The sequence below is a fragment of the Sarcophilus harrisii genome, chromosome 5 (genome assembly GCF_902635505.1).
Source record: "Sarcophilus harrisii chromosome 5, mSarHar1.11, whole genome shotgun sequence".
Classification (NCBI taxonomy): Eukaryota; Metazoa; Chordata; class Mammalia; order Dasyuromorphia; family Dasyuridae; genus Sarcophilus; species Sarcophilus harrisii.
The window spans coordinates 75083889-75107307 of NC_045430.1; the positions used below are offsets into that span (position 1 = coordinate 75083889).

Below are 23419 nucleotides of genomic sequence, written 5' to 3' on the forward strand. Positions count from 1 at the left end.
ATGAAAACTAGATGAGTATCCCAGAGGGAATTCTATAATATGGTCACTCTGTTCAACATAGATTTAGGAGCCGTATGCATTTGCAAAGACTCATTAGAGAGATTTTTCATCTTGGACTCTCCTTCTAGGATATTCTAGTTTTACAGAGAAAAATTAGCATACATTTAACTTGTTTTAGACTATAATTGGACAGTTTTCTGGTGTTACTTTTAAAAGGTAATTTTGTATGACTGAATGTTTAAATGCTATCTGTTGTATTATTGCATTCATTACAAGTCTGAAGCCAATGACCTTGTGTACATTTTATCTCCCTAATATGGATGTGGCACTCCTGGAACATTGGTGTCTTGTTATCCATCACACAAAGGACTTCTATGTAGAAGTGTGGCACATGACTTAAGAAATAAGAATACTGAGAACATTTTTCAAGATGCAATCTATTCTTTCAAGAGATATGAAAATACTCATTGAATTATATAAAGGGAAATATCATACTTTGTTTTCTTTAAATTTTCTAAGGATGTAAATTTTTCTTTTTCTTTTTTTAAATAACTTTTTATTAACAGAACCCATGCCAGGGTAATTTTTTACAACATTATCGCTTGCACTCACTTCTGTTCCGATTATTCCCCTCCTTCCCTCCACCCCCTCCCCCAGATGGCAAGCAGTCCTATATATGTTAAATAGGTTACAGTAGATCTTAGATACAATATATGTGTGCAGTTCTCTTGTTGCTCAGGGAGAATTAGATTTAGAAGGTATAAATAACCCGGGAAGAAAAACAAAAATGCAAGCAGTTTACATTCATTTCCTAGTGTTCTTTCTTTGGGTGTATCTGCTCCTGTCCAGGATGTAAATTTTTCTAAAATTCTTGGTAAGATAAGAATTTCACAAAGCACTTAGAAACTGATTTAGGCATCTCACAGAAGATAAAAGAGTTAAAACTCTATCAGTCATTGAGGACACATCTGGAGACAAATAACCATGACTAATCTAGAAGAAAAAGTCCAAGATTGGGAATAGGTACAGATGTCAGTCACCATAACTTACAATGAATTATACACATACATTGGAATCATGGGCCTAAGATAAAACTTTTCTCAAGAGGAGATCCATGATCTTCTAGGGAAAAATATGAAATGTCTGGGTGAGAAATAGGGCCAAAGCATTACATTACTGACATATTTTCCATGGCGTCCCACTTCCACAAAATTCCCATTCTAGGAGATGTGGGGCAGTGGATAATTGAACACTGATCCTAGAGGCAGCTCCTGTCACAGATTCTTAGCCTTGTCATCTTGAGCAAGTTACTTTACCTTTGACTCACTCAGTTTCTTCATCTTTAAAATAGGGATGATAATAATAATACCTACTTCCTAGAATTGTTGGGATTATAAAATAAAACATTTGTCAAGTACTTTTAAAACATTAAAGTACTATATAGCTATAATTATCATGATCTTTATTACTGCAAGCATTCTTGCCATAAGACTTCAAGTGTCAATCTTCAGATGTTATAAAATTCCAAAAGCAGATAGAACCATTCACTGGAAGAAGCCTAGGGGTCAAAGAATGACTCAAATAATTTATTATAGGTAGCTTACATTCTTATGGGGGAGAACGCAAGTACATCTGTCTGTCCATCTATCTGTTCTTCATCATCATCATTTACCAACCAATCATCTATCATCTTTCTATGTTTATATGAATATATTTATAATTTGTCTATCAATTATTTAGCTATCATTTATCTACCTACCTATCAGTAGATAGGTATATACCTACCTATATGTGTATATAGAATAAATATAAAGAGAATAGATGCCAGTAAATCCACAGGAGTTAAATATAAGGTAGATTGTACTAAAAGTCAAAAAATGCAGAAAGGTTTCATATAGAAGATGCATCTTGAAGGAAGAGATTCTGTGAGGTAGAAGTGAAAAGGGAGGGTATTAAAGGCACAAGTGAGAGAGAAGGCACCTTTGTAATTTTTTAGCTACAAAGGAGAGGGTGGAGACATATGGTTGACAATGCTGTGCCAAGGAGTATATATTTTCTTTGGCAGGTGGTAAAGAGCCTCTGAAAATTTTTGGGCAAGGGAATGATGGGATCACACTTGTTTTGCATGGAGATTATTTGAATTGGAATGGACTGGAAAAGGGAGAGGAATTTGGGCCAAGGAGACTTAAACTCTGGAATAATTTGGAAATCTTTTGAAATTGGATAGATTTTCATCTATTAGGGATAGGAAATTAGTTCTGAAAATTATAAATTCATAAGAAGTTTATTATTAAATAATATACTAATACAATTATAATAAAATACTATTATGACATAATAACTTGTTATGAAATATTGATAATGAAACTATAAGAAATTTATTGTTAGATAATATGATATATTATCTCATAATATATGACAATAAATGGATAAATAGTGATCCATAATAGTTTATTATTAAATAATTTGTAATGATAACAAAATAGCATAATAAGAAGTTTATAGCTAAATATGTCCTAATTCTACTTTTTTCCCTCCTGTTCTAGAAAGCTACCCTCTTGCAAGATCCACTGTATGCTAGCAAGTTCAAATCTACAACTGGATGTCAGAAGCCATATAGGTATGGCTATAATAGCTTCAGTATAAGATTAAAATTTTTTATTAAGTGGAAAAAGTCTATGTGTACAACAGCTATGATCCCTCTCCCTCCCTCCCTCCCTCCCTCTCTCTCTCTCTCCTCTCTTCTCCTCTCCTCCCTTCCTCTTCCCTCTCTCTCTCTCTCCCTTCCTTCTTCTCTTCTCTTCTCTTCTCTTCTCTTCTCTTCTCTTCTCTTCTCTCTCTCTCTCTCTTTCTCTCTCTCTCTCTCCCTCTTTCTCCTTTCTTCCCTCCTCTCCCTCCCTCTCTTTCTTCTCTCCCTTCCTCCCCCATCTCTCTCCCTTTCTCCCCCCTCTCTCCCTCTCTTTCTCCTGTTCTAACCCTATCAGCATGTACTGAACTAAAGATTCTTTACTATCAATGAACTTAGCAGCACTGATAGAATGGAATCACTTGAACACTATACCTTCGTTCTGGATCTTTTCAGAAGTGACTTCATCTTCATGGCAATACCCTGTGGTTTCTGCCTTAAATAGGGAAAGTACTTGTTTAAAACTGTTACCTTTGGAAGGAGGCTTGCCTCATGTTTTATGTGAGATTCCTAAATTCCAAATTTCAATAAATTCAGAGTTAAATGGCCTTCAGAAATTGTCTGGTCACTTTATAAATGAGGAAACTGAGTCCCAGAGAAGTTGTCACAAGGTCAATTGGTTGGTTGTTGTCTTTCATTCTCAAAGAGGACTGAAATGACTTCATTATGTTAGAAGTGAGTTACAGTGTATCTGACTGTGGCTGATCAGACTAACACAAGCTTGGTTGGAATACTCTGCCATACATTGGACACAAATAGTCCATGTGAATATTTTGGGTACCTTTTCTAATTTTGTGCATCTCATATTTCCTCTGGGTTAATTCAATTCCGGTTTGCTCAGAGAGTACAGCATCTTCTCTGATGAGGACATACCATGCTGGGTGGTCCTGTGCCAGTGTTTCCCATATCATACAGTCAATTCTGAAGTTCTTAAGAGAGACCTTGAGAGTGTCTTTGTATCGTTTTTTCTGACCACCTTGTGAGCACTTGCCCTGTGTGAGTTCTCTCGCACAGAGAGAGGCAGGTGTACATTTGGCATTTGAACAATGTAGCCAGCCCAACCAAGTTGATTCTATGAAGTAGAGTTGGAATGCAGTTTAGTTCCAGAAAGGACTTCCGTGTCTGATATCTTCAGATATCGTCAGGTGATCGTCAGATGATCGTCAGAATCTTCCTAAGACAATTCAAATGGAAGCGATTTCAGTTTCCTAGTATGGTGCTGGTATACTGTCTAGGTTTCACAGACATACAACAGTGAGGTCAGTTGTAGACCTTTAGTTTGGTAGTCAGTCTAATAGAATTATTAGATTCTCCCCACTTTCCTTGGTCATAAAGATAGTAAATGGAAGAGTTGAGATCTGGAACTAATCCCCAAGGTAGCATACTGTTATACAACAATTCTTAAACTTTTAGAATCCCTTTATGTTCTTAAAAATGATTTGAGGAACCCAAGGGACTTTTGTTTATGTGGGCTATATTTAATACCATATTAGAAGTGAAAAAAGCCACCATAATATTATTATGAAAATAGACTTGACTTTGTGGATTCCTTGAAAGAGTCTTGAGGGTACTTCTGAGAGTCCCCAAATCAGACTTGGATAATCACCATTATGTATATTACCTTGCGATTTGATTCAAATGTTGGTTTAGTCTTTACTGGCCAATTATTTCACATCTATAAATCTCAATTTTTTCATTTATAAAATGGACATCTTTAGGCTTATAATAACCTTTTCAGGGAGTCACTATGAGACTTTTCCCATATACTTTAAAATGCCTTGAGTTATTATTGTTATTAATAAAATTACAGGGTAATAGAAAGATGCATAATATTTATATGAAGTGCTTTGAACTTAAATAGATAAGGTGGCACAATTGGTGCCACTTTGGTGGTACAATGAATAAAATACTAGATCTGGGAGTCAAGAAGACCTGAATTCAAATCTGATCTCACCTGCTTACTAACTGTATAACCCTATATGACTTAACTCAGTGCCTCAGTTTTCTCCTCTGTAAAATAAAAATAATATTTGTACCTACCTCCCAGGGTTGTTGTGAGGATGAAATGAGATACTCATAAAGAACTTTGTAAATCTTTTTTTTTAAGTTTTGAAAATAAAAAACTTAAAAAAAAAAGTTTCTGAGTAATCAATAACCAATTTATTAATTAAGCTAGTCAGCAATCAATAAATTGATAGATAGTGGTTTCTCTCAGTAATCAAAGACAATTAATGGAGAACCTGAAAGTTTTAAATAACTCTTCTTATAGGGAATTCCTTGACAATTGAACATCAACCCTGATTGATGGGCATTTACTGAGGAGGTAGGTTAGAAGTCTTTAGGGTCTCCCTAAATGTGATTTGATCATGAAACTCTGTCACCTCCAGCAATCTGAAACCAGGAATTCTATCTCCATTTAGATAGTCTATCTCCATCTGGTTTTTTTTTTTTTTTTCCTTTGTGAACTGGGTCACTCTAAACTCTAAAGTAGGAGTACAAAGATAGAACTTCCCTCCCCCCCCCCCCCCAGAGTAAGAATTCATCCAGACTAGATTTTGTTTATACTCTAAATAAAAATTAGGTTTTCCAATTTGGTAGGGCTGTACAAAGAATGAAGAGCATGTTCCTTGAGGGCTGGGAGCAATCTTATCAATCAGTCTTGCCTTTCAAAAGCTGACTTTAATACGAGCTGGACTTTAATGAGGAAATTGAGGAGAAAAAGTTCAATCCCAATTTAATAATCGGTTATTAGTATATAAATATAATAATAATTTCTCTCATAGTGAAAATAACTTCCCAGTATTAACATACATTAATCTTATATTTCAATGACCTCTGTTTTATTTAACAGTACCCATGTGTATCCAGATCTTTATATTGTGGTTATTTCACTCTTACCTCCAGGATTAGATGAAAGTCAGAAAAAATTCCTCATTAAGGGGATTCTGGATATGAAGAGCTAGATATTATTTATAGTTGGTTAGAAAGATAGCTGCTAGAAGAACCTGAGAGTTTACCCATCACTGGTCCTGAATTGTGAGAAACTTCTTATTGGTGATAATAATACATAGTATTTATATAACATTCTAAGGTTTGTTAAGCACTATACATATCATTTGATTTTATTCTCACCAGAACAGTGAAAAGGAGTTGTTATTGTTATCCCCATTTTAGAGATGAAGAAATTGAGGCACAAAGTCATTTGAAGTATCTCAGCCAGACTTCAAGTTGAACACTCTGATCCAGGAGTAATCCATGCAATCCGAAGCCTGGGGAGAGCCTTACAAGGAAAGGAATGGGGTCTCATACTTAAAGATAGTTCTGTCATATAAAGCAATAAGGACAATTTGCTACTCAGGAATTATTCAGGCTTCTGAAATCTGAAAGATGGTGGAGGGCTCTACCATTATGGTACTTCTTTTTAGTGGCCTATGAGAGTGAAGGGCAGACTATCCTCTCTTCCCCTATCTAAGTTGGACTGTCTTCTGTTTCACAGCCCCAATTCTACCCATTCTGTTTACTTAATTTATAGTTGATAATAAACTAAAATAATTGTTTAAATTGTTTTTGGGCAGCTAGTTGGGCCAGTACTGGACCTAGAGTTAGGAAAACCTAAGTCTTTCTAGCTATGTCTAGACAAGTCACTTAATCTCTGTTTCCATATCTGCAAAATGGGAATAGCATTACTTTTCAGGATTGTTTTGAGGATCAAATGAGATAAGTGCTTGCATAGTGCCTGGCATATAGTAAGCTCTTTGTAAATATTTGCTGTTATTAGTAGCAAATTTTTAGATATTATTATAATATGTAACATTGTTATAAATCCATCCTACTTAATTGTTTTGTTCCTAGTGAAAACTTTTCTGGGTGTGACTCTTACAATTTAAAACATAACAATTAAGTACATAAATATGAATTAATGCCAAATAGTGGCTAGTCATGGGATAAAGGGGGAATTAAAGAAAATCTTTCTGGAGCATCTTTTGGTCTTAAAGGGACCCAATATTCTCAGTTTGAATTCTCTGTCCATACAAAGAGGCTTTCTATGAAATTAACCAGCCACACTAAGTCCAAGGTCTCATGACCACCACAAAGCTTCTGCTGGAACCCAGTGGTCATCTGTTCCTCTCTTGCCTTTCTTCCAGCTTAGTTTTTCATCTCTTCGAATCTTTCCCCACAGCTCAGTTCAAAAGTTTCCTTTGGGCCAGTATAATCCTCCCTAGTCTGAAAACTGCATGATGCTTAAACTGAGAAAACTCCTTTTTGAAGATATTGGACTATAAATTAAAAGATCTCTAGCTCCTTTGCCTAAATTAGAGTTGACTCCTTTGGAACTGGGATTTATGTCAGGAGTGTCTCTATGACATTCTGAACTTTCTCGAATTTGTTTTCCCTATAGGTCTGAAGAGATGATTAAACTATTCAGCCAACTGAAATCTGAACTTTTTCTTAAAGACAATACATTAGGACGAATAGCCTGCTTAACTGCCAAACTTAAAGTAGCAGCTCAGAAAAACTTCATTTTCAGAAAGCTTTTCTGGAAAGTAAGTGATTTTTAAAAGTCTTTTTAAAATATTCATAAAATGTAGAACTTGAGGGAAACTTTCATAAACCTGTTATGGTAATCTGAAATTATATGAATAAATATTTGGATCTTTTTAGCACTACTTTTTATTTATTTTTATTTACTGGTATTTCCCCCCCAATTACATGTAAATATAAGTTTCAGCATTTATCTTTGTAAGATTTTGAGCTCCAAATTTTTCTTTCTTACTCCTTTCATTCTCCCTTCTTCAAGACAACAAGTAGTCTGATATAGGTTATACATATATAATCATGTTAAATATATTTTCACATTAGTCATGTTGTGAGAGAAGACTCAGAATAAAAGGGAAAACCATTAGAAAGAAAAAAAGACAAAAAAAAAAACCCCAGAAAAAATGAAAATAGTGTGCTTTGATCTGCATTTAGACTTCATAGTTCTTTCTCTGGAGGTGGTCAACATTTCCTGTCATAAATCCCTTGGAATTATCTTGGATCATTGCATTGCTGAGAAGAGCTAAGTCTATCATTAGTTGATCATCAGATAGTGTTGCTGATCTCTTTGGGATGCAGATCCAGCAGTAGTATTGCTGGATCAAAAGGTATGCACAGTTTTATAGCCCTTGTAGGTTAGCTCTACATTTTAAAAAATACATCTTACTGAATCTTCTTTTACACTGTCTAAATCTCCTCCTGTATATTGTTTTTCCTCCTCCCAGATAACCACTCCTTTAAAAAAAAAAGTGGAGGGGGAATTATTTTTAAAAAGAAAAGAGGAAGAGGGGGAAACATCAGTAAAGCAGATCAATACATATAAGAAACATTTGACAACATATGCAATGTTCCACATTATTGGATGCTAACTTCTGCAGAGATGTGAGGGAGGTGCATTCTCACATTTCTTCTTTAAGAATTTCCTTTTTTTTTGTAATTTTACTACATTCATATTTATTATCTTATAGTTTTTGTTCTTTCCATTCACATTGTTATAGTCATTAAGCATATTGTTTTCTTGGCTCTGCTTGCTTTATTCTGCATTAGATCATGTAAAATCTTTCCATGCTTCTCTGTATTCATAACATTCATCATTTCTTCCTGCACAGTGTTATTTCATTATATCCATGCACCACTGTGAAGATCACATATTTTAAAATCAGCAGGAGTCAGGAATTCAGGTTAGGGGAAAATCGTCAGTCTTTATTCTCAGTGAAGAAGGATCAGAGGTGGAAGAGAATCGGCGATAGCAATGTGTGCAGCTGAGTCAAGAAGCTAGCTAGACCAGCAGCCACACAACCAGCAGCTAGGAGAATCGAACCCAGGCCCAATCTCTCCCAGTTTCTCTTCCTGTCTCCCTCTGCCTCCACCCACCAAAATCGTCATTTCCTATACAACACATCAAGACTTGCACGGAGAGTGGGCAGGGACCATTCTTTATCCAATCATGTATATTAATAGAGTATAGCCCAATTACTATTTAGCCTCATGTACTTGGGACCTCAGTGCATCAACTCAAACCTCAGCCCATTACACACCACAATTTCTTTAGCCCTTCCTCAGTCGATGAGTGTCTGTTTTACTTCCAATTTTTTTGCTATCACAAAAACTCTTGCTATAAATATTTTGTTGTAATGTATGTAGAATCTTTCTTTTTATCAATTCATACTATCATTAATGTTTAAATATAGGTGAATTACTAACTGAAATGTATGGTGGTGGCTTAAAACATCAAACACAATTAACTTGTGTAATGTTAGCTTTTGTCTCAATTTTAGACCAATTTAGGAAAGCTATTGATGTTGCTGAAATCAAGGCACTGGATTTGATCTCTATATCAGTCAGTTAATTTCATTTTTGGATCTATATTTTCTCCATCCCTGTACTTCATCTTTTTTTTTTTTTTTTCTTATTGAGAAGGCAAGAAAAACAAAGTCCCTTACAAATATTTATAGTCAGGCAAAATAAATTCCCACGCATCAGTTAATTTTCCTTTTGAAGGGAACTCCTCACTGATCACCCATTGAAAAACCACTTGTTTGTTCCTGGTCACAAAGCAATGATAGCTGGTTTTTCTTTAGCGCTGACCTCTGCCTAGTCCTTCACACTCCTGGTTTGGCATCCTTTAGTAGAAACTATGATCTCTTGGGATTTTAAATTTTCTTTCAGTAAGGTGTTAAAGTGCTTCTGGGCTCAGCTGTGTGGTACTGGAGCCGCTGAATACCCAGAGGCTCAACTGGAGACAAAGGGAGATCCCCAATGGATTGGGTGGATTAGACCTCCACCAGAGTGGGAAAAGAACTTAAAGTGGGTCAGCTATTCATTTATCCATCAATTTGTAACCACAAACTTGAAGAGACAGTATATTACGCATTTATTAAGTTTTAAAGCCTTCCATTGTCTACTTGCCTAGCACAAGACTGAACACTCTACTACTTTGATCAGTAGTAGACTAATAGATAAACTAAACGATTTGCTTCTATCTTTCAGGATTCTCACTGCTTAGGGCACTTGATACTTAATGAGAATTTGCTGAACTAGCACAGCTAGTGCTGCAGTCAATCAAATGAGTTAAAAGGATTTCTCGTTGCTGATTTCAGTGGTAAAATCTGAATCTTGGTAGGTCAGAGAGATATTTGATAAAGCCCAGACTGAGAGAATTGCCTTCTTGATATAGCTATATATGTTAAATTGAAATATAAAACCAGGGTCTAGTAGTATTTTTCCTCAGTAGTATTTTTTTTTTTTCAAATACATGCAAAGAAATTTTCAATATGCATTTTTGTAAGATTTCATGTTCCAAAATTTTTTCTCCATCCTTCCCTTACCTCCTCCATTCTCTAGACAGTAAGCAATCTGATGCAGGTTATACATGTACAATTCTTTTAACCATATTTCCATACTTGTCATGTTGTACAAGAATAATCAGACCAAACCAAAAAAAAAAAAAAAAACCAAAAAAATGAGAAAAAAAAGCAAGCAAACAAACAAACAATAACTACAACAATAAAAAAGGTGAGAATACTATGCTTTGATCCACATTCAGTTTCCATAGTTCTCTCTTTGGATGCAGATGGTAATTTCCATCCCATGTTTATTGGAATTGTCTTGAATCACTGTATTGCTGGTAAGAATCAAATCTATCATAGTTGGATCATCAGATGATCTTGCTGTTACTAGGTATAATGTTCTTCTAATTCTGCTCACTTCACTCAGCATCAGGTCATGTAAGTCTTTCCAAGCTTATCTAAAATCAGCATGTTCATTATTTCTTATAAAACAATAATAGTCCATTACATTCATATTGATATAATAGGATTCTGTGGTCCTCTGATCTTGAGGGGGGGCTGGGTCAGAAAATCTTGAATCTCCAGACAACCCCTCCCAATACCCTTTCAACCTGGTCTCGGGAAACTCCTAAAATAATTCCCATTTTCAATTTACTTGGAGATCCTGGCCTCAGGAATAATCACCACCCATTATTGACCTGGAGATTATTCCCTCAATTCTTCTGGAGATCACTTCCTATCCCAGGACCACAGAAAGCTAAATAAAATTGAACCCTGTAACTCAAATCACTGCTACCTTCTAATCAGGAGCAAGGGAATGTTGAAAACTATCTTTGTATTTAAAAAAATGCAAAGCTATTATTATTAAGATAAAGAGAGAGAGAGAGACAGATAGACAGAGGCATGTTTTGCTTATTTACCTTAGTTGAGAAAAGAGTAATAGGCTTGGAGTCAGGTGAGACCTTGAGTTTGAAATCTCTTTCTTCCTGACACCAGCTGGGTGATCGATCATGGGTAAGTAGAATTAGTAATCAATTCATGCGATTGTTGTAAGAATCAAATGAGATAAAATTTCCAAAATACTTAAGGAAAAATAGTTACTGGATGTGATTTCATGGACACAGAAAACTCCCCATGAGAAAACTCAGTTAAGGTCAGAACATTCTCTGCAATCTTAGAAACATATCTCCAACACAGAGAGATGCTTGTTTAAGGTCACAGTCATTTATTGAGCATTTACTATATGCCAGGTACTGCGCTAAGCACTGAGGATGCAAAGAAAAGGCAAAATAAAGACAAACAAAAAAAGTCCTTTCTCTCCAGAAGCTCACAGGTTAATGGGAGAGACAGCATATAAACTACCTTATAACAATCAGTATCAATGTCTATCTAGCTATCTCAAGATGTGTTGAAGAGAAGGTACTAAGATTAATAAAGACTGGGAAAGTTTTCATGTCAAATGTAATACTTTGATGAAGAGTTGAAAGAATTTAAGGGACTAAGAAAGTAGAGATGATTAAGGAGAGTTTGGAAATGTAGGCAAATAAATATAGGTTAAATGGCTTGCCCAAGGTCACCTAGTATGTGTCCAGGACTTACTGGAGCCAGGACAATATAATGGAGCAGGAAGACCTGAGTTCCAATGTAGCCTCAGACACTTAGTGCAATGTCCGGATTAGCTCTCAGGAGGATCTTGGGACAGCCTTGATCTTAGTGGAGGAGTGCAGGAGGTAGGAGAGCCACCAGGAGGATGGCCAAGATGGAATGTCTCATTGCCAGTCCCCTTCTATACCTTAGTACAGTTGCATTACTACAGCACACTGAGCATGTGTGAATTGTAGAACCATTACATCACTGTACTAAGTACCTGTAAACTAGACAACCATTATCCTATCACTGAATTAACACCCTGCTGGGAGTATCTTTGTTTCAAGTGCACTTCTCCAGAATTCCTGCCCTCAGACACTTACTAGCAGTGTGATTCTGGGCAAGTCACTTTTACCCTGTTTGCCTCAGTTCCTCATCTGTAAAATGAGATGGAGAAGGAAATGGCCAACCATTCCAGCAAGTCTGCCAAGAAAACCCCCAATGGGATCACAAAGAGTGCTCGACTATATCACTTCTTAGTAGAGGTATTTATTATGGGAACATAGATTTAGAATGAGAATAAAACTTAGCAGTTACTAGTCCAATTCCCTGGTCATCCAGGAAAACAATTTCCAGAAAGGTCAAGGTCATACAAAGCAAATGGAAGAACTGGATAGTAAACTCAGGTCCTCTGACATGGACAAATTAAGAGAAGTAAGACTACAACCACGTGGTGGCACTGGTGTGCACAAATAGCCTGGGATTCTGGCTGCAAATCTCTGGGGCACTCCTTTCCTTCCTTTGCAAGAGCAGACGTGCCCCAGCATCTTACTCTCCTTCTGGGTCCAGGTTTCCTTTTCACCAGTCCAGATCTCCAGGAAGACGGAGGCCTGCCAATTTTGCTTGCTTTTTTTTCTTTCCTTGGGTCTGTTTTGGCATGGGTTTACGGGAATATCTTCCCCATGACACATTGTTTTGTGAATTATGTTGGGAGAGAAAAATGAGAGCAAAGGGGAAAAACCATGAGAGAGATTAAAAAAATAAAAAAGCAAAAAAGAATTAATCATAGTATGTATTGATTTACATTCAGTCTCCTTAGATCTTTTTCTGGATGCAGGTGGCATTTTGTGTCCAAAGTGTGTTGGGATTGCCTTGGATCATTGAACTACTGAGAAGAATCAAACCTTTCATAGTAGATCATCATACATTCTTGCTGTTATTATGTACAATGTATTCCTGGTTCTGCCTGTTTTGCTCAGCATCAGTTCTTGTTAATTTTAATTTTTTCTGGTCTTAAAAGATAATTCTTGATCTCAATGAGCCCTCAGTCTAAAGAGGGAGAATGAGAAATTGAAGATGACACCTTCATTATAAATGTGGGTGACGGACTGGGAGAATGGCAGTACCCTCAACAGTAAGGTTTAGAGATAAAGATAATGAGTTCATTTTGGGATGAGAGAAATTATTTCTCCCTTGTACTAATTAGGAGCAGGACTTTTTCAAAAGCCTAGTATAATCTCTGAAGGACTTTGCTGATAATGAGATTGAGCTGACTTTCTCCTTAGTCTTGTTCAGCTCCCCCTCACCCTAACAAAGAATTTAATCTAAGGTGGGGAAGTCCATTGTGTTCTACTAAGGTATGGATGAAGATGCATTATTTGATTAAATTGTCCAAGGCTGGGCAATTTAGAAGTAAATGAGATAATCCAAGTTGTGAACAGGATGAGGTGAGATCTTTCAAGACAGTTGTGAAAATCGAGTAAGGTTTCATCTATTTCAGAGTCTGAGTAGGCCTGAAGGACTTTGAGCATTGATCCAAGGGCACACTTAAGTCCCCTTTCTGCTATCCTCCCGTGACATCCTTTTCTCCCTATTTCAGTCAAATATGGGCAACTATGTACTTATTGGTCAAGTTCAATTTCTTGGGTAGTTCCTGCATTTAGAATGTGAGGCCCTCAGCCAATGAGGGTGAGGGTCAGTGGTGGGAGGGGGTATTTGCATTAGGGATTAAAGTGTTAACCCTGCCCCAGAAGGTGCTTCCTCCCTTGCATTGTCTGCTACATGGATGGGATACCCGATTCTCACGAGAATGTATAATAAACTTTGCTTTGCTTCTAGAGATATCTCCAGCTTTTTTTGTTAAATGGTGATTCCTCACCATTTCTGAACTACACAGTTTTATCCCCTTGCTCTTCAGTAGAATAAGACCACCTCTCATAGTAATATTTATTTTCACATATTACTTGTTGAGCAATCAGAGTTGTTTGCCATTCTCAGTAACACCCACTCTTCCAAGGACCATGCCATGATTCATTTTTGGCATTCAAGAGTATCACTGACCCTTTTATTAATAAAATGCTAACAATATAAATTTTTTTTAAAATTTAAAAACATTTAAAAAATTTTTAATTAAGGTTTTTTATTTTCAAAACACATGCATAGATAATTTTCAACATTCACACTTGTAAAACCCTGTGTTCCAATTTTTTTCTTCTTTTCCTTCCCCCCCATCTCCTTCCCCAGGTGGTAAGCAATCCAATATATGTTAAACATTTGCAATTTTCCATCTCCACAATCATCATAACATTATAAATAAAATGATTAATTAGCCAGAAATTATGTGTCTCAAACTTTTTAGATGTCACAAGTAGTGTTGAATTTAAGATGTCTTCTGGAAATCCAGTTTGAGATGTCCAGACAGTTGGAAATGTGAGACTAGAGGTCAGTAGGGGATTAGGGCTGAATAGATGTATTTGAGAATAATTAGCATAGAGAGCATCACTGAATTCAAGGGAACTGATGAGATCACCAAATGAAATAGTATATAGAGAGAAGAGCAAAGGATAGAGCCCAGTAAAACACCCATGGTTAGTATGGGTGTGACTTTTATGAAGATCCAGCAAAGGAGATAAAATGGTTATAATCAGAAAGAGAGTGATATTATAGAAACCTTGACTGAAGAGGGCATTGAGGAGAAAAGGATGATTAATAGTGTCAGAGGTTGCAGAGTAGTTAAGTATCAGGATTGAAAAAAGGTCATCATATTCCATAATTAAGAGATCATTAGGTATTTTGGAGGGATTAGTTTCAATTAAATGATATGTCTTCCTAGATTTCTCTAAAATACAGCTTCTTAAATTATGGGTTTTGACCCAAAATGGGGTCTTATAACTGAATGTTTGGGTTATAAAATTATGATTTATTTTCAGTAAATGTTTGATTTATATACCTATTTCATATACTTATATACTTGGGGTCACATAAAAATTTCTTGGGTCATGAATGGAAAAAGTTTAAGAAGTCCTGCTCTAAACATTTCTTATAGCACAATAGAATTATAACTTTTTCAGCCATTTCCCAAGTGATGAGTTCTACTCTATATTACCCCAATACTTTCCACTTCTTTGTCACTACAAAAAAAATTGTAATAAGTATTTTTATATATATGGACTTTTCCCCTCTTTCTTTGATCTCTTTGGGCTATAGCTTAATATAATACCACTAGTTCAGTTTGGTAACTGCATGATTACCTGGGAAAAAGCTGGGAAAAAGCAAGGAGTTTAGAGTGAGTAGATAACCCATGATATATTTGGCATTTTTCTTAGGATGAGAGGAAGGAAGGGGAGGAAGAATTGTTATCAGCTCTCTTCCTGGCCCATGTTCCATCAGAGATACTGATTTTCCCCAGGCCCATAGTTTGCATTTAAATTATTTTCATTGCTTGGATCAGGGTGCATCACAGCTATTTACTGGTGCAATCTCTGCCAACTACTCTTCTTGGCCCCTCCTTTGCATCTGCTTACTTGTGGGGACTCATCTCCCTCTCTCAATTTCCTGGTTTCCAACTCTTGATACACAGCAAGAGGAAACAATGGCTCAGGTAACATTTGGCCCAGAGCCAACTTCTTTCTTATTTTGGTGCTTTTTACCAGGTAACCTAAGCTAAATTCTGAATCCAAATTTTTCAAGCTCTTTGCCTAGATTTCTATTTTACTGCTCCTCCCAGCTTTGTTTGATCTTTCAGGCCTTTACTTGACTTAAATAATTAGACATGCAATAGTTAGAATAATTATTAATTTATTATTATCAGTTATAATAACAATTATATGTAATGATTTCTTAATAATTATAATAAATGATAGTATTTATATAGCTCTTTAGTTGCAAACTACTTTTCAGATATTTTAATTGATCATCACAGCATCTGTGAGAAGTAGGTTCTATTATTACCCTCATTTTACAGATGAGGACATTGAGGAAGACAATATTAAGTGATTTGCCCAGGATCACACAATTAATATGTATCAGAGGCTAGGTTTGATTTTAGGTCTTCCTGGTTTCAGGTCCACATCTCTATCCATTAGGAAACCTCACTGTCCCTAGTTATATTTTATGTTGTATCTATCTGTTAAGTCATTTTTTAGTCCCTTTCAACTCTCTATGACCCTATTTGGGATTTTCTTGGCAGAGATACTGAAATGGTTTGCCATTTCCTTCTCTGGCTCATTTTACAGATGAGGAAACGGAGATAAATAAAGTGAAAATGGATTTGGGAAGTCTTCCTAACTCTATCACCAACCTCCCTGTTCTGTGCCTTTTTCACCTTTAAAATGGCAATTGCAGTAGCATTTATCTGGCAGGGTGGTTGTGAGGATCAAATGAGATAATATATGTAAAAAGTGCCCCGCACTGAGTATTAAGTACTGCATAACTTCTTATTCCCTTTCCTTCTCTTCCTCTGCTCCCCAAATTGATACTGCTTTTCTCCCCATCCTTACTATTCATAGTATCCCTTACTTATCTTCTCTTACTGCTCACTCTCTCTCCTTCTCATAATCAAAGTCTGCTCTCAAAGTCTTCATTCACAAATATAGTATCTGACTAGTAAGAGTTGCCAGAGTTATTCACATTTTCACAGATGTTAAAGCCTTGGACTGAAGGAATAAAATTCTAAAGACAGAATTCCAGGCACCTAGGACTATAATAATAATAATAACAATAACAACAATAAAAACCACACACATTCATAGAATGCTTGAAAAGAGTAGAGAAAACTTGGTGAGGGAGAAGTATGTCTCAGCACCTCAAAAATTACTTCTTTTCCTCCTTTACCCCCCCACCCCCACCCCAATTATACCTAACTCAGTCTAATATCTTTCTAATGCTTCACCATTTCTCTGGGCTAATATAATCTCTAAGCAAGTTACTTCATCTTTATGAAGGGAATGACTCAAGCCTGACATATTTAGGATTCTAATCTGTACAAGGAGTCCCTAAGGTCCTCCCTGCCAATTCCACTAGTGTAGAATTCTGTGACCTATCTGCAGCAAATACATTTTATTTTCTAGTTCTAAGAAAATCAAGCAAAAAGGGAAATAGGGAAAAACAGAGTTTGTATTTGTTCCAATTGGCCTGATTTTGGAGACTAGAGTTTATCTTAATGCTGGGTTCATCCAATTAGTGAAGATTATGACACTGGGTTCCTTTATTAATTTTATAGCAAATAACTGGAGGAGGATGATACATACTTTGTTTTTTACTAATTTGTATTGTCATACTAATTTGATCCACCCATCCATCCATCCCTCTATCTACCTATCTGTCTATCTGTCTATCTATATATCTATCATCTCACAATCCATATATTCCATTCTTTAATGTAAGTTTTGAGATTGTTTTCAGTTCAATATTCTTTGTTTAGAATATATCAATATCTCACATTTTCTGATAATAGCACTTTCCCCATTTATCATTTCATTTTCCATCATTTCTTGCTTTCAAGCTCCCTCATATTTGTGATCTTCACCCATGAGCTCTTTGAGCACTGAGATGTCTTACTAACTTGTATTTATTTCCCCAGAATTTGCTATAATAACCAGCACAGGATAAACACTTAATGAACCTTTCCTTTATCTATCTACCTATCATCATCTGCCAATCATCTATATATCATCTGTCTGCCTGCCATCTCTATCATCTATATATGTATCATTTCTCTCTATCTTTTTATTATCTGATTGTATCTATTTATCATGTATCTGTATGCTTATCTCTTTCTCATCTCTTTATCCAAATCTATCATCAATTTATATCTTATCTTACTATTCAGTATATTTATATATTTATCTATGCCATCTATATATGTCTACCTACCTATGTCTACCTACCATCTCTTTATGTCTCCTTCATCTGTTTATGTCTATCTTATCTATCATCTATTTATAGCTAATCTATTCAATATATATATTATATAATTACCTTATATAATATATATAATTACCTTATATAATATATGTAAAATATATATTATATATTTCAATATACATTTATATCTAATCTATTCTATATATTATATAATTATGTTATATAATATATTATATATTTCAATATATATATTTATATCTAATCTATTCAATATATATATATTTATCTACATCTATCATACGTTTATCTATATGTTTATCATCTTTCTATCATTTCCCCATCTGCTTGCTCATCTTTGGTCTGTTTAGGGTCTGAGAAATGAAATGTCTCTCAGCCTTACTGTGTCAGATGTGTCAGAAGCAACTCTTCCTGCCTACAAGACTAGCCACTGTCTCTAGCAGGACACCCTGCCTTCTGATAATACATTAGGTTTTAAAGTTGTCAATGAGATACATTATCTCACTGGCCAGATCTCCCCTTCCAGACCTTCATTTTTTTCCACTAAGACAGACTATCTCTGTTTTAAAAATAATAAATTTATTTCTGGGAAAGGATGGCCTCAAGTTTGATTGTGCTGATATTTCATGGAAAATACTGTAGTTTATTGTCTCAGTTAATCAAAGCACAAATCATTTCTTGGTCTTTGGTTATGTAAGATCTCATCTCTAGAGAACTAGGAACATTTTTGCCTTGAATGACTGTCTTCTTTCTCTTTTCCTTTCACAGACCAGTGACCTGTACTATTTCTTAGTGAGCAAGCTTCATGAGTACTTGCCCAAACCTCAGGATCTTAATGCACTTCAAAATAAAAGCCAAAGGGCTAGTCAACTGGAGTAAGTTATCTGTTGGTAGAATTAGAGATTTAAAATTTTTTTAATTTAAAAATATTTCATTTTAATTTTTAATTCATATCAAAAGGAAAGCAAAAGAACTTGGTGTTGGACAAAACATGATATTGGCAATGTATTATTTAATTAGCATAGTGATCTTTGTTTTATGTGGATATTTTAATTATTCTATTTGGATTTTTTTTTTTTTTGGATTGTTAAGTAGTAGATTGTTAATGAGCTCATAGTTGGAGGGGAGGAAAGAAAGCCCATCTCTTGGCTGTTTTCATGGTTTCCTTTATTTTCTAGGGCTTGCATTCAGATTATCCAGGCTCTGGGACTGATGTTCAGAGAAACAGAGACAGAGTTTTCCCGCCTGAACACGTTAGTTGCTAAACGGTGAGAATTTGGTGAATATATCTAGAGACAGTGGTGTAGGGGCTTTCAATAGTCTTTTCAAAACCTTCTATAGCTCATTACCCAATTTGTGTTTTGCAAGCATGCCTGTGATCATTACACATTTGTCTCCTCTCCCCATTTAAAAAATCTGCCTTTTGTTTTTACACCAGTCATCTTCTTTAAACTAGGAGTTCTTAATCAGAGAGCTATGAACTTTAAAAAATATATATGTTCATACATATATATTTATATTTCTGTATTTCAATATATTTGGTTTTCTTGATAATCTATGTATTTTATTTTATATATTTCAAAACATTAATCTGAGAAGACAGATTTCATACCCTTCTGTAATGTTTTATAAAAAGTTCTAGACATGTAATATCTGACTAACTAATCATTTTTGTAATTAAGCTATGGATAATTAATATTATATTATTATATGTTATTTATATTATGTTTTGATTATATATGATATCAAATTATTATTAATAAAATTAATTAATAAAAAGAGTCAGTGGCTGGTCTTGGATGCCAAAGACTACTTATGGAACCCACTCAATGCTTATTTGCCCTTGGAAGAGGGACTGTTCCTGATAGTGTTAATCAACTCTGATTGGTTAACAAGTAATGCGAGAATGAATATTATAATGAGAGGTGGACCCACTTTTTTTTCCTTTTTTTTTATTATAGCTTTTTATTTACAAGTTATATGCATGGATAATTTTTCAGCATTGACAATTGCAAAACCTTTTGTTCCAATTTTTCCCTTCCTTCCCTCCACCCCCTCCCCCAGATGGCAGGTTGACCAATACATGTTAAATATGTTAAAATATAAATTAAATACAATATATGTATACATGTCCATACAGTTATTTTGCTGTACAAAAAGAATCGGACTCTGAAATAGTGTACAATTAGCCTGTGAAGGAAATCAAAAATGCAGGTGGACAAAAATAGAGGGATTGGGAATTCTATGAAGTGGTTCATAGTCATCTCCCAGAGTTCTTTCGCTGGGTGTAGCTGGTTCAGTTCATTACTGCTCTATTGGAACTGATTTGGTTCATCTCATTGCTGAGGATGGCCACATCCATTAGAATTGATCATCATACAGTATTGTTGTTGAAGTATATAATGATCTCCTGGCCCTGCTGCATCACTGATGCTGGCCACTCAGCATCAGTTCATGTAAATCTCTCCAGGCCTTTCTGAAATCATCCTGTTTGCTGGTCATTTCTTACAGAACAATAATATTCCATAACATTCATAAACCACAATTTATTCAGCCATTCCCCCATTGATGGGCAGCCCCTCAGTTTCCAGTTTCTGGCCACTACAAAGAGGGCTGCCACAAATATTCTTGCACATACAGGATGGACCCACTTTAATGAGGGGCTAGGAATCATGACTTTGATCACTTCCTCAGAGGCCATCTCCAGCCTGGGGAAATCTAGACTAAGAATTTTACCTTCCCTTTTTCCTCCAAACTGGAATAGAGAACAATGGACTTCCTCACTTGGGTGGGGTCTGAACAAGATGGAAGAGAAAGTTAAACCAATCTCATTATCAATAATTTCCTTTATATGCTTATTTGACTCAGCAGAGAATGAGAAAATTAGGAAGGGAAAAAACTCTGCATCTCCCCAATAATTGGTTGTTTAATAATCATTTCTCTCACTTGAACAGGCTTCATTAAAAAGTTGATAAACCAAGCATCCTTTCCCCAATATTGAGCCCTCCCTCTAATAAGGAAAAACAGTTAATATCACATTCCACATTCCTAGTACATCCTCCTCTCTAATGAGATGGTTTTCTAGTGAGATCAGTCCTCTAGAAAGAGATTATTACAATTAATTTTGATATTTATATAATGTTCTATTTTACTAAACTCTCAAGTCTTCCATGTTCTTGAATTCTTCATACTTGTTGTTTCTTATAGGTGATAAAATATTACATTTTATTTGTATGTACCACAATTTAATCAGCCATTTCACTTGGTCAAATTTTTTTGTCACAGTTCTCTCTTATTGTCCTGACTCAGTTTCCCTAATTATCATGACTCAGTCCTGCCTCAGTTTCCCTGTTTCTCAGTTCTGCAAAAGCTCCCCTCCCTCTTTATCAGAATACTTGATAAGGATAAAATATCTTATGTTTTAGAATATCAGAATGTCTCTCCCCATCCCAAGCTATTAGAATATCAGATACTGTCTTATCAAGATGCCTCTCCTGGCTCACCTCACCTTGTCAGAGTCCCGTTCTCACTCTCAGCACCCTGACTCCACCTCTGCCTCAGTCTACCCCCTGCATCTGAGCCATGTCATTGAGAACTCTTAATTGTTGGCTGGATTATTGGAGATGATAGTGTCAGCTCTGGGACCAAATCATGGATCCGTTTGGTCCCAGTATGTCTCTCCATTTAACAAACTATTAAATACTCTCTAATCTCCATTTTACTCAGTTTCTCTGGCATTACAAAAAGCTTTTCCACTTCCCTCAAAATGTTGTGTTTTATATGTATGTGTGTGTGTGTGTGTGTGTTTAAAATTGCATCAAGACACCCTGTATAGATGGATATGTTTGCTGTAGATAGATAATCTCTCTTTCTCTCTATTCACATGTAGTCCATCTCTCCTGTTCTGTTCACATATTCTCTGCTGGATCCTAAGATTATGCTTCTGGGCTAACACTATCACTTAATCAGTCTGTCAACTGTTATCTTCAAAGTACTAATGAAAACCCAGCTTTCATTCTGGATATCTTTTATGACTGAATACAAGAAAGGGGTTTGAGATAGCTCTTTTTCATCAGTCACATTCCCAGCAGCTAACTGATGCATCCTGTGTGCCTTTGAATTATTAAAAAGAAAAAATATTTTCTCAAGCCAGTTTCATTTTTTAGTAGATTAAAAAAGAGTGAGGAGCACTAATCTGGTTAATATGAAGGAGATGGAGTGAGTCATGTTACACTCAAAGGCAGGGGTCTCCATGAGAATTTTTCTGATAGGTGCATCTGGGGTGTGAACTAGAAGACAGAAAATATGTCTGCATGCTTTGAACATTGTTTAGTCACTGTATTGAGCCTTTTATTCTCAGACAGTTTTGAAGTTGGAATGCTGTTATGATTGTCCTAAGGGCAATTTCTCTTTGTTGCTGTTAATTAAATTTTTATTGATGCCTTTTGTTTTCACATCATAGTCATTTCTGGATATACTCTTTCTCCTCACACCTATCTCATCCCCACCCAGAGAGTCTTCCTTTGTAACAAAGGAAAACCATTAAGCCAGACCAGCCCACACATTGAGAGAATCTGGCAGACTGACAGAATATACAACCTTTTGTACTAAGTCACTCCTTTACCTCTCCAACAAAAGGAAAAAGGTGTATTTTTCTTTTCTTCTCTGGGATGTACCAAATACCCTCCCTCTTTCCCTGCCTCTCCAAGGAAGGAAGTGAGATGTATTTTCTTAATTTCACCTCTGGTACCAAGATTGTTCATTAGTGGATTTCTTTAAGTCCCAATTAAAATCCTTCTTTTATTAGAAGTCTTTCCCAACTCCTTTTTATTCTTTTGTTTTCTTTCTTTCTGTTAATTATTTCCTAATTATTTGGTATATAACTTACTTTGTATATATTTGTTTGAATGTCATCTCCCCCACTAGATTGTAAGCTCCTTGAGGACAGGGGACTGTCTTTTTTTTTTTTTTTTTTTCATATTCCCTGTTCTTAGTACAGTGGGTTTTGGCTAATTATGATGGGGGTGTGAAACTTTTGATCTGTAAAATTAACACTCTAAAATTCTATCCCCTTTGATTCCTGGCTTCCCAGGCTCTGAGCAGTCTGTGAGAGAGCTTCTCAGGCTGGGCCATTTCTAAGGCAAATCACCTTCATTGATAGCTGGATCTCCATTCAAATTCAGGCTGAAAAAGCCTTCAAAGTAATTTTAATTGGGTGATTCTGGTCTGATGAGCTCAAACTACCCCCCCCCCCCACCCTGCTCATAAAATGGTTTTCTGCTCTCTCATTTCTTTGCAGAATGTCCAAAGTAGCATATTTTGCCTCTGGCATAACTGCCAGGACCCTGCCTGCTGAGAAGACATTCTCTTCTCAGTGCTAGCCTCCATTTCCCTAACAGGACTTTGCCACTAAGAAGTCAGTCTAGCAAAGCTGGCTTCTCATACAACAACAAACTTCCACTTTTGCCACTTAAAACTCTTCAGGTTCATGAATTCTTTCACAAAGGACCTGCGCCTCTGACCAAACGGGGATTTTCACAACTTTCTGACTGCCACTAGAACCCCATCAATTACAACCATACCATTTTAGGCTTAGTTTTCCTGTTCTTTTATTTATAGTACCATAGTTATGTCTATTGCTTTCTGGATTCTGTCTGTT

General features: G+C 35.8%; 1 protein-coding gene across 6 annotated transcripts in view; it reads left to right on the forward strand.

Annotated features, from left to right (window-relative positions):
- C5H12orf56 (chromosome 5 C12orf56 homolog) overlaps nucleotides 1-23419 on the forward strand; it is a 131740-nt gene that overhangs the window by 67615 nt on the left and 40706 nt on the right. For all 6 annotated transcript variants that reach the window (XM_031940918.1, XM_031940920.1, XM_031940916.1 and 3 more), the window contains exons 5-8: nucleotides 2547-2620; nucleotides 7086-7230; nucleotides 18529-18635; nucleotides 18939-19028. In XM_031940918.1, coding sequence (XP_031796778.1) covers nucleotides 2547-2620; nucleotides 7086-7230; nucleotides 18529-18635; nucleotides 18939-19028 — 416 coding nt within the window. The remainder of the gene's footprint in view (nucleotides 1-2546; nucleotides 2621-7085; nucleotides 7231-18528; nucleotides 18636-18938; nucleotides 19029-23419) is intronic.